Source organism: Amphiura filiformis, chromosome 9 (genome assembly GCF_039555335.1).
Source record: "Amphiura filiformis chromosome 9, Afil_fr2py, whole genome shotgun sequence".
Taxonomy (NCBI): Eukaryota; Metazoa; Echinodermata; class Ophiuroidea; order Amphilepidida; family Amphiuridae; genus Amphiura; species Amphiura filiformis.
The window spans coordinates 26,121,887-26,134,603 of record NC_092636.1 but is presented as its reverse complement, the minus strand read 5'-3'; the positions used below and the strand labels follow the sequence as shown (position 1 = coordinate 26,134,603).

General features: G+C 35.7%; 1 protein-coding gene across 2 annotated transcripts in view; it reads left to right on the top strand.

Moving 5' to 3' along the window:
* The window catches only part of LOC140160798 (von Willebrand factor A domain-containing protein 3B-like), a 219,615-nt gene that overhangs the window by 22,441 nt on the left and 184,457 nt on the right, over positions 1-12,717 (top strand). The window contains exons 11-16 of one of the 2 annotated variants that reach the window (XM_072184105.1): positions 2,230-2,460; positions 3,124-3,461; positions 4,305-4,549; positions 5,225-5,248; positions 8,179-8,292; positions 9,012-9,069. In XM_072184105.1, the coding sequence (XP_072040206.1) occupies positions 2,230-2,460; positions 3,124-3,461; positions 4,305-4,549; positions 5,225-5,248; positions 8,179-8,292; positions 9,012-9,069 (1,010 nt within the window). The remainder of the gene's footprint in view (positions 1-2,229; positions 2,461-3,123; positions 3,462-4,304; positions 4,550-5,224; positions 5,249-8,178; positions 8,293-9,011; positions 9,070-12,717) is intronic. The other variant, XM_072184106.1, reaches the window with a different exon arrangement.

Below are 12,717 nucleotides of genomic sequence, written 5' to 3'. Positions count from 1 at the left end.
TATAGCCAAACAAATATCCTATTGTTTTGGAAACTCTATAACAAACTGTAGCCTTGCAAATGCTTGTTACAATCCAATAAGAAACTGAAAATTGAACATGACCAACTTCAGACTGATTTTGCTTGATCACACCACAAATGATTGTATCATTGTTATTTAGTTGTTGTTTTTCCCCATTGTAATGATGAACCCTATTGTTTGTTCTGCTTTTAACGTGGCTGTGTGTACTCTAGACATTGTTTTTTTCGCGAAATTGAGCTTTTTTTTAAATGTATTTACTATGTTTTTTATAAATACAAGGAAAGAAAATCCAGATTTGTTAACTCCAACTGCTCTATATTATGGATTTTATTTCACTATTTCACTTGTTTCTGCAATTTAAAAGGAAAGAAAATCTTTGTTGTACCATCGGGGTACACACGCGCAACAACGCATCGCGTTTTGTAGTCGCGCAATTTGTTAACGCACAGATAGGCTACGCATACGCAACGCTTGTCTGCATGCGCGGCGCATCTTATGGAAGCACCACGGAAGCACTGATTTCACAAAAACCTAGCGGTCAAATGGCTCTGTTTTAGCTGATAAAATGTGAATTTTTTCAAGTTCTTTCCCCTGATTTAAACATGAAAATATGAATAGATTTCGCCCAAACTTCTCAAGGGGCCGTGAATTGACCCGATGTTTACGTAATGTAAGGTAGAAAAACGAGAACTGCCGCATTCTCCTGTGAGCTTCGATCAAAGTGCAAAATGTGACCACTTTAAACTTCAACGGCTTTTATTTCAATGTTCATTTTCTTGGTAAAATGACGATTTAGGTACACAATAACTCAATAAATACAGCATCTATAGGTAAGCAATTATGCTCATCATAAAAAGCATGATCGACTTGAGAAACTGTTTTCTCATTTTTTTTATATTTTGGTCTATTTCCGATTTTAGGCATCATTTTGTGCAAATAGGCGTTTGTGAATTTTTAAAATTTTTTGGAAAGAGTGTTTTTTTGTTATGATGTACCGAACAAAAATTGATTTTCTTCATAATTGTTGTTTTTACACCAAATCTGTATTTATACTGAGATTCATTGATGTCTTGCCTTTATAAAAATGTATACTTTTATATGTCTATATGAATAATTACAAAGTTATGGCACTTTTACTACATGCATGTCTGAGAGTACACAGCTGCCTTAAGGGGGGTACTACACCCCTGTCCAATTTTGTGCTTTTTATTGCATTTTTCTCAAAAATTATAGCGCATTGGTGACAAGTAAGATATGTATATTATAGGGGCAAGGACTACAACTACTGCACTGGAAATTTTATTTCGCACAGACAGCAGTTGTGGAGTTACAGTCAAAAATGAGGGAAACCCAGTATTTGATCAATAAATCAATAACTACTTGCTTTGAGTTGCTGAATTTTCAAAGCAATAGTTGTAGTCTTTGCCCCTACAACATGCATATCTTAATTGTCACCAATGCGCTATAATTTTTGAGAAAAATGCAAAAATAGGCACAAAATTGGCCAGGGGTGTAGTACCCCTTAACAGGCAAAAATCATTAATTAATAAATATGCAAGGACACTACAAAGATTATTCCTTTTTGTACATAAGTATGTGCAGTCATCTATTACACAACACACAACTAGTTTTAAGTGCTGCACCCAATGCATGCAAGCCATTTGATATCAATGCAAAATGTTATGAATCAAATTTTTTTGCCAATTGTAAGTTGAACAAACTATAATTTTAGCCATGATATATACATAAGCAAATGTGGAAATGCTCTTCCAGAATTTCACCAAATAATATCCGAGTTACAGTTAGATTAACTTTAACCTGAACCTTAACCCTGATATCACCTGAGGTGATGTTTTGGAAGAATTCCACATCTGCATATGTGACACGATCTGGTCCATGGGGGCCAAAGGTGGCAAGTTTGAAATTGAGATAAAGGCAAAAATATGGTGTAAAAAACAATAAAATACAAAAGAAAATACACATCACGAAACTTCATAACTTTTAAACCAAGTATGCTAGACTTTTGGTGTTTTCAGTATATGATAGCCTAATGTTTATATATGGTGATAATTATAGTAACTCAATTTTCAAAAATGCCTCCTTTGGCCCCCATGGAGCAGATCGTGTCACATATACATAATAACAACACTCATTTGTTGTGTAATTCTAACAATTCTAACAATTCTTCACTTTTATGTTATTTTGTAGGAACAACTTCGACACAAGAGCCGGTTCAACCTCGTTCGTTTCGGAAGCAAGGCCAACGGCTGGCGTGATAGGATGTTAGAGGTCAATGAAACCAATCTACAGAGTGCTTGGCAGTGGGTCAGAAACCTCAGTGTCAGTGGTTCAACAAATTCTCTCGCAGCTCTCAAGATGGCGCTTTCCGATCCTAATACGCAAGCAGTGTACCTATTAACAGATGGTAGACCTGATCATGTGAGTAAATTGAAGTAATTTTCAAACAAAATCAAAGATTTTATTGAATGAAGACGATAGGGTTAAAGTGCCAACATATGCTTAATGCAATCGATGCATATATGACACGATCTAAAATATATTGATTTTGAGTAATTGTCTAAAACAGGTGATACGTTCTCATGTTTGCCTTTGTTTCTAAAATTTAAAACCACTTTCATACGTGTTGCTACTGTGGAACAAAACAAATGAAAAGTACACTCAGACAACTTAAAATAAAGAGTTACTGCCTTACCTTAGCAGCTCAAGGCCTGATGTTGTACAACGTCAAAGACAAGGCATAAACTGGTAGGCCTTACTACTAATACATACACAAAAATGGGATCACTTAATCAACAAACTTCAACAATAATATTGGAAGAATATGCCTCACCTCCTGCCACATAGATCTGGAAAATATATGTGATTGAAAGAAAAGTGTCAAGTGAATCCCTGAGTATCCTTATTATACAAACTTGGGCACTGATTGATATAATGTGCCTTTGTTAGCCAAATCGCATTACAACTACTCTGTTTGACAGCTCATTGCCTTAAAAGAAAATGATTTTGTCATGATACATCAACACTGTGCCCTGAATGTAAGATTCTCTATGTAACATTTTTTTTTCTCAACTTTTATTTCAGCCTCCAAAGACTATTCTAGCTCAAGTACAGCTCAAAGAGCCCATCCCAATCCATACCATCTCCTTCAACTGTAACGACAGCGAAGCCAATGATTTCCTAGCCTTACTCGCGCATGACACAGGAGGGCGCTACCACTACTACTCGGACAACGCCATGATTGAGCACCGAGGGCCAACTCCATATGAAAGTGAGGATGTGCATCTGTTGAAGGAAGAGGTCAAGAAGGGTCGCGATGACTTGAAGAAATTGGCAGATCTTAGAGTACAATGTGCAATGCTAGATTGGGGTAATAGTAAGAATAGATCTGATACAGGATGTGGAAAGGACCATGGAATCAAGTAAGTTGATTTTAGGTTTGCACCAGTGACCTGTCTCTGTAATTGGCTATTTCAGTTGAAATCCATACAGCTGTAGGGAAAATGTGACCTTAATCTCCTACACAGGGAGTGTGAATTTCAAATGGAGCCACCCATTTAGTGTCGTCTGCTCCAAAATGGGCTATTCCAGTTGAAATCCATACACCCCCTATGGAAGACATTACCTTAATCTCCCACACAGGGAGTGTGAATTTCAAATGGGTTACCTGAATAAGTAAATCCTTTTGATATCTACACTCCCTGTGTGGGAGATTGAGGTCATGTCTTTCTTAGGGGGTGTATGGATTTCAACTGAAATATCCCAATTGACAGATCACATCATTACTCCAAAATCAAAAAATTTCCACATTTAAGAATATGAAAGGAAACACAAATAAAATTGAAATACTTCATGCTACTTTGGAGCATTGGGAAAAGGTCAAAGAGCATAGGACCTTGACCGTCATCCAAAATATGTCACAAAACTAAGTATTATTGATCTTAACTGCATAGTGTTGGGTCAGTAAGCCTGTCGATAATAATACCTGTACAAAAATAGAGGTTACTCCCAATGAATGTTTAACATATTATATATAGTAGTAAATGTTTAAAAAAGAAAGCCAAACCACCTAATTTTCCATGTTTTTCTTATCATAAAACTCATGCAGAACGGCAGTACCCACAAGATGGCGAATCCCACAGAAAAGGCTGACGGCCTCTATTTAGAGTTGGTTCGCCTATATTTTCATATAATGTCTTTTTTAATTAATATTTAAGGTCCTTATTTGATGTTTTGTTTCTTACTTTTTTATACAAATTTAATAGAAAAAGACCATCGTCAGCATCAGGCTTGAGATCAGCCTCGCAGGTATTGAGCCGTGACTCATCCAGTCCAACCCCACCTCGCCTTACTCGTCCTATGAGCGCACAGAGCAACCGTAGACCAATGTCAGCACTCAGTACATCCCATGAACACTGTAGACCAGCAAGAGGAAGGACTACCACCTATCCACCTAGGCCTAATACACCTACTAGGAGGAGTCTTCCTACTACAAGACCTAATGTAGCATGTAAGTATGGCAACAGGAATGTGCAGGGTTGCTGCTGGTTGTAGTTTTCCTGCCCAATTGGGCTATATATTTGATGTACAAATAACACAGGTTTTCTATAAAAAAATCCCCTGTGAAAGGAAATCCTTCATGTTGCTTGTGTCATTCAAATTTAGGTCACCCGATTTGAAGAAAAACTCCTTACAGCTGCATATTTCATGTTTTCTTTTTTTTTGATAATGATCTAGTGTGGTCATTAAGGGTGTCATCACCCAAACGTTCTTCCAAGTTTTGAGTTAAATTACTGGTTTGGATTCTAGAAGCGAAAATATGTTTCACAGTGGCCCATAGAGTAGTACATGACTTCTGGGGTGGTGTACCACCAAACTTCCATGTTTTTTTTTCATACCGTGTAACGAAACACATTTGAACACATTTCAGGCATACAATTTCACTGGAGTTATGCAAAAAGTATGACCTTTCACTTGGTTACAACAAAATCTGCATTTTAATGGAGTTAATCGGGAGGATGATAAAATATTCATCTTAAAAATACATTTTATTTAGCTGACAAACTAATTTATATTATCCGCTTGAGTAAAACATGTGATTTATTCCAAAATGAACTGTTCACTTTGGACAAAAATTATCTTGTTTAGTATCTAAACAGTATACCAATTCTGACTTTCTTTTCAGTGCCTCATCTTTATAATACCACTGGTGCGTATTATTACTTATCAGTGAAGAATAATTCCTGAAATAATTGACTTCATCTGTTTATTCAGTAATAATAGCTGTAGTGGTTATATATTATGTATCTTGACCTTTGCCCTCCCTACCCCCTGTCAAAGTAAGAAATTTGATATATGTCCACTTTTTAAGACGTTTTAAAATGTTTGGTACATTTTCAAATTTTCCCCCTAAAATTGTCTCAGGGTCCCAGATAAAAACTCCAGGTGCTGCCACTGGAATTAACTCTTACACATGTGCACCTTAAATCAAATTTACTAGATGGAAATGTCAGAAATTCAAACAAGGATATTTTCATACTTGTCAACAGCAAAAAATATGCTTTTTATTCAATAATCACAAGCAGTGATGACAAAATTTCTATTTAATTCTGACTCGGTTTGGAGTTGGGTTAACTTCAATAAGACTGTATACTTAAGAGAGATTTGACTGCCACCACTGGGTATCAAGATCATTAACCAGTATAACCACTTACTACTTATTACTATTATTATCCACCAAATACTTTGTTCAGCTTATAATTGGCAAAAATGATAAGGTTTTGTTTCTGCATGCAATTAAGTCCCAACTTGTGCTCGCGTAAAACACATTGGTGCTGTACCCAATCACTATTTATAAGTCCAACAAAGTATACTAACCCACTTTCATTACAGCACACAAATTCATTAACTAATCTCTTTGTCATCATTTCATTCTGCTAATCAAGACATGGATCACTTTCACTCCAATATGCCGTTCTATTTGTAATCCATAACCCTCCATGAAAGACATAACCTTAATCTTCCACACAGGGAGTGTGAATTTCAAATGGGGTTACCTGAATGGGTGACTCCATTTGTCTGGGAGATTAAGGTCATGTCTTCCATAGGGAGTATGGATTTTAAATGGAACTAGCCTAATGTATTTACAGACCACAGTAGAACCAGCTGGTTTTGGCTGCACATGATCGATAGTGGTCAACTTGCACCCGATGGATTTGTAAAACGTAGTGGGAAATTTAATGAGCAATATGCGAGAGGTAACTTGATTGGATCGTGCATGGCCGAAGTTTTGTGTACTGCACATGTGTGTGCATCATGTGCATGCTATAGATAGAAGCATGAATTTCAAGTCCCTGTTCTTTCTGCATGTTATGGGATGGTTGATGTCATATGTGGCTGCATAGTTATAAACATATTTCCTCTTTCCACATTTATTCTGCATTATCATTATTAAATAATATAAGCTTCATTCTTGTAAATCTAAAACTTCTTTCCACTTATATATATAGCCTTCATGTCAAGCCTTCTAACTATTATATTGTTACATCTATACCTAGTCGGTGTCTCTACTATAACTTAATTTTACGAATCAGAAAGAATATCAGAAAAACAGTGAACGCCTGCACTATCCTGTCGCTTCAATTTGCTAATACTTTCAATTTATGAAATTGTAGCATTTTATTGCATGATTAAAACAAAGTCTTGTGTCTCATTTCATTGATCACTAAAATTACCAGATCAGCAAATGTAAAGGGTTGTGAAGGTGCAAATCCTTTTTATGTCCGATATAGATACTAATGCTATACTATTTAAAGTATATTTTCTTGACCTTATGTAGCTTACTGGAATTATGTTGCAGAGAAAAAATTGACAAAACCAACTCCTGTGGTCACAGCCAACTGTTTGGGAACCACTGATTTAAGGGATCTAGAATGAGCGTTTTGAGCATTTCAACAGTATTTTTTGTGGGACATGAGAGCACATCACATTTTTGATATATAACAGTCCTCAAAGTAAATTTTATAAATTTAATGATATATTCTTAAAGTGTATGTAGCTGGGAGGAAAAGCCGACGATTAATTGAAAAATTTAACCTTTCATATTGAAGATATGGATTTTTTTCCCAAAAAGACCTAATTTGTTTTGGTGTTTTGGGAAAAAAATCCATATCTTCAATACGAAAGGTCAAAATTTTCATCCCACCTACATACACTTTATAAAGTTTACTTGGAGTACTGTTAAATATCAAAAATATCAATTTTTAATCATTTGCCATAAAATGTGTATTACATTGCAAATTTCAAAAATTCAAAATTATTTGATATCAGAAGGACATTCTTCGTATTCAGAATGCAATTCGATATGTCTGATGTGCTCTACGGTCCCACAATAAATACTGTCCAAACGTTCATACCCCATCCCTTAAGGTGTCCAAAAAGTTAGTAAATATACATATAATATGGTTGGGTATACAGCAGCATATACTATAAGAGTTTTGTTGTGTATCCAGGTGGTACCATGTAAGCTCATGAAAAAGTAGGTCATAAAAAGTAATTCTGTATCATATGTCTTTGTGAATACTCTTCATTAAGGGGGTACTACACCCCCTACCCAATTTTGTGCCTATTTTTGCAGTTTTCTCCAAAATTATAGTGCATTGGGGACAAGTAAGATATGTATATTATAGGGGCAAGGACTGCAACTACTGCACTGGAAATTTTATTTCAGCACAGACAACAGTTGTGGAGTTACAGTCAAAAATGAGGGAAAACCAATATTTGATCAATAAATCAATAACTACTTGCTCTGAGTTGGCTGAATTTTCAATACAGTAGTTGTAGTCCTTGCCCCTATAATATACATATCTAACTTGTCACCAATGTGTTATACTTTTTTAGAAAAATTTTTAAAAATAGGCACAAAATTTGTCAGGGGTGTAGTACCCCTTAAATTCACATTAACAACTACTGTTATAATTGCAATGTTTTGTAAATTTGTAATTTTCAAGTGCTTAGCAAGTTGTAAAATAATCTGTTGCAACAATAGAAATCTGTAATTAACATTTGCGTTGTTTGAAAACATGCAAGAATGTTTATAATCAAGTAAATACTATTCCTTCTTTTGTACGCTCATTTCAGATCACAACAAAACAAGTTGGCTTAGACTCCGTGGCAGTCTTGATGGATGGGCTGTGCCAGAGACTAGAGCAATGCTGGCTAAGCAACAGGAGAGATATGTGGCAGCTGTGCAAGGTACATTTCTATTATGATTCTTTTTTTCTTTATAATAAAAAAGCTGCAGACATTAAATTACTGGTTATTCAAGGTTGGATACCGGAAAAATACTGCTACTAAAAAAGTTATTTACCAGGTTTTTTTTTTCAAGCTGAGTAAAGTTGTATGTTTTTTGTTTTGTTTATCACTGACAATGAGATAGCCATCTTTATTCGTCATAAAAGAGCATAATGGTTTTTTACAATGGCAAAGAAGAGCAAATGTGAAATTCAAGCCAACAAGCAATGTTTTACATACAAAGCATGAACAAGAGAAAAAGGAACAGACATAGGAACAGAGAAAAACACTGCTAATTGGTATTCCACATATTTACGTATGACTACTACCAAAATCTGACAGAGAGCAACACAAAAGTTGTATGTTTAAATTACTTTTGCTTCTATTGAACAGCTAGCAATGCATACTAATTCAATGTGCCTGGCTGTTCTATAGAAGCAACAATAATTAAAACATACAACTTTATCTAGCTTAAAATGTTAAAATGCAAGTGTACCAAAAAACAAACAAAAAAAACCGCAATTGCGGCAGCAGAAACCACAATATCATTTTTATCCCGTCTGTAGTTTAATGTGACATGTGTTTTATTCTGCTTACACATAACATGCATTGGAATTGGATTATCCTAAGAATTTTCACTTATCACATATTTTCTCAATACAATTTGATCTTATTTCCAGACCTAGCACAGACAACAGCAACTGCAGAGAAAAAGAAGAGGAAAAAGAAGAAGAAAGAGTGAGTATTCAGAGAGATAAAGAAACACAAAAAATTCTACAGAAAGAGTTGAATCAAATGAATTTTGAGCTGACTACTTTTGTTACAATTATGTTACTTTAACATCCAGGGGGCCACTGGTCATTAACAGTGGGTATCATTTATGGACAAAAATTTATGTTAAAAAAGTCTAAGCATACTTGTTTTGGGGTACATTTTCAAATCAATGCTTATACATGTGCGTGTTTAGGGTACTTTTGAAAAAAAAAGACTGGCACAACCATGACCTAGTTACTACAGAATCAGATGTGTCATAAATAACTGTGTATGTGATTAAAAAACATTTATAACAGGTCAAAAACCCAATCAATCCTTTGTGGTTGTTTCTGACAGGAAGAGTTACCATGGCTTTTCAAAATATTTGGGCCATTTTACTGGATCCAGGAAGAACCTTTGAATGAATATATAACCAGTTCTTAATCATGGACTTTTTTATTTTATTTTAACATCTTATTTATTCTGGGTAGATCATTCAATGTGACTCACTGCTCTCCACAGGACCACAGGGTGTACAAACACACCACCTCAATGCCTTCGGCAAAATATTTCCCTAAGTTCAGGTGTGCCATTTCGCATGCGCGAAAGTAGTTTGATTGACAGATTTCACCTCTGACCTCGATCAGCTGTTTTTGCGACATCATAACACAGCTGACAGAAGTATCCAGTTGCGAAAATCGAATTATTTGCCTCATTTTAGCGACGTGCTTGGACTAGTTTGCAATAGTAATATTAGTATTCAATTCACTGAATATTTAGAGAAGCAAATGACATGATGGATAAGGACAGTTATGGCCACGGACATCGAATATACCACGAAAACATGACGAGATTTGTCCCATTCACCACTGCATCACACAGATCTGTTGTTCATGCACTGTCATGACTGTACATTCATGATCATTGCAATACAGTGTATGTCGTGTATGTGTATACCGTTCTCCTGGCTGAGTATGTTGGGTGTGTTGTTTGTACCTCGACTCTGCAAGGTGAGTTTCTTTTTATAACTCATTAATTTTTTTAATGCACAAGTAAAACTAAACGACACAACATTAATTTTAACTGGCAGTGAGGATTAAGCTATAGTATAGACGAATCCAACGAGCCAAGTCATGGTCAGGATTTGGTCGGCCATTAGGCCAAGTAAAATAAAAAACATGTTTCACGTCCGGGTTTTCGAAAAAAAGGAGGAAGAGGGTCTTTTATTTTCTATTTTTATCACAAAATTGGTGTAAATAGCCATACTTAGAGCTCAGTGTTTTAGCGTATACAATAATGCCTGGAAAAAGGAGGAGAGTTACACCCCTCAAATGATCACAAAACCTTCCTAACGTGTTTCTTGTATCTTAACAAGGCTATAGAAAGCATCCTAACTTCCTAGACATATATTTTGAAAAGTTATAACCGAATTTCAAAAAATAAAAATATATTTGAAGAAACCTCAAAAAAGGAAGCGGGAGGGGATGTGAAACATGTTTATTTTTTTATTTGGCCTTATTAGGGTCCCTGCATGCACCAAACAGGTGTTGTGAGTGCCCAATTGGGTGGATTAAACCCGCTTAAAATTTGATGTGAGATTCTTTTGTGTTGTAAACTGTCATCATTCTTTTGTCTGCGTGTAACACGGGTGGTAGAATGCAGTTTAAAATATCCTTCAAGGCCGCATCATTTCACATTTTAGGTGAGATAGTTTGGTCCCTGTCGCGGCTATGGCCGCCATTGAGGTGCAGGAATGCGTGAAATTTGATTCGTCTATAGGAAAATATGATTTTGACTTCATCTTCAGTCTCAATCCCAACCCACAGCAAGTGAGCAAACATAAAGTCTTGATTTTTGCAGAGTATGTAGGCCTACTATATGTTTACAAAGCAATCGTGTAAAAACAGAATTTTGAAAAATATTCAGGGCTTTCCCTTAGCAAATGTTACAATGGCTTTAATTACAATGTCATACTGTATTGTCTTTCCAGAAACTGGCACACGAAAGGTCCATTCTGCAAGGCATATCTTCCAAAAATCTGAACTATAAACACACGCTGAAGCAAAGCACCTGCAACCGAACAGCACAGCTTTCCTTATTAAGGAGGATGTAAGTAATTTCATTTACAAAGTTGTAGCCAAGGGGGTGCAGCACACCACACAAAATGCCAATACCTTATTCCTATGTGTTCCTATATTTAATTCTCAGGCACGACAGGTATATATGAAATGAAAGTGCCCCTCTGACAAAAAATAAAAGAGAAAATCAGAGGGCAAAAGAAAAGAAAAGGGACAAGGAACCCTTTTCTACCGAAATTAACCTGATCATGACCGAAAATAGTGTAATATACGAAATTTTTGCGTGCTACGTGCCAATAAAGCCTGTTTTAGAAGCTCAAAGACATACAACTTCTCTATGTATAATTGTATGATGCAACTTTTTTTGCAATGCAGAGTATTTTTGTGTACCACCTAAGTTTTATTTTGCCCTCCTTACTAAAAAAGATGGCTATGCCCATGAAACTATGCACGACTAGTAGACTTAGTAAATTACAGATTAGTGCTTTAAATCTGTCTCCGCTCTCACAGTTCATAAAAAAATTTAAAATTGCAAAATGATTGCAAGTGACTACTTTTGACTTTATGACCTTTGACCTCACACCTATTGAAATAGCATATCATGACTCTGCTACAATAATTTATCATTTTGGAAGGAAAATCTAAAAATTTAAAAAGATAGTACATTAAGGCTTTAAGGAGTACTACACCTGGCCAATTTTGTGCTTATTTTTTGCATTTTTCATAAAAATTATAGCACATTGGTGACAAGTAAGATATGTATAGGGCAAGGACTCCCAACTACTGTACTGAAAATTCAGCAACTCAAAGCAAGTAGTTATTGATTTTTTGATCAAATATTGGTTTTCCCTCATTTTTGACTGTAACTCCACAACTGTTGTCTGTACTGATATAAAATTTCCAGTGCAGTAGTTGTAGTCCTTGCCCCTATAATATACATATCTTACTTGTCCCCAATGCCCTATAATTTTTGAGAAAAATGCACAAATAGGCACAAAATTGGGCAGGGGTGTAGTACCCTTAAGGCACACAAACAGCCTAGATACCATAATCCTGATAATAATGTGTAATAATTAATCATTGGCTATTATTTTATTTTATTCCAATTTCCAGGTGCAGCAGTACTACTGAGGATACTGGTTTCGTGAAAGACAAAGAGGATGATGGTTTGGAAGTCAACAGCTGGCATCTGTTATCTGTCGCATCACTCGCTAGCCGTACTATAGGGCTTTTTAAACACACTATATCCGAGAACTGCTAAAACCCACTAACCGCTCCACCCAAAAGGGGGAATTAGCAGTCTGGGTTTAGCAGTTCTCTGGATATAGCCAGGTTTTACGATATAGCATGGGTTTGGACCACCACAGTCAAAAGGCCGTAGTAGGGCTATCACTCGCATGCATTGAAAACTTTCCCAACATTATGTCAACAATTAAATTTTTTGAAGAAAATCTTTTCTGGAGGGTGAACATTTGATGAGAACTTAAATACTTGCATAGTAATTTATGTGGTGCATAAACTAACTAGTAAATGTTTGCTCCAATTATTAAAATAA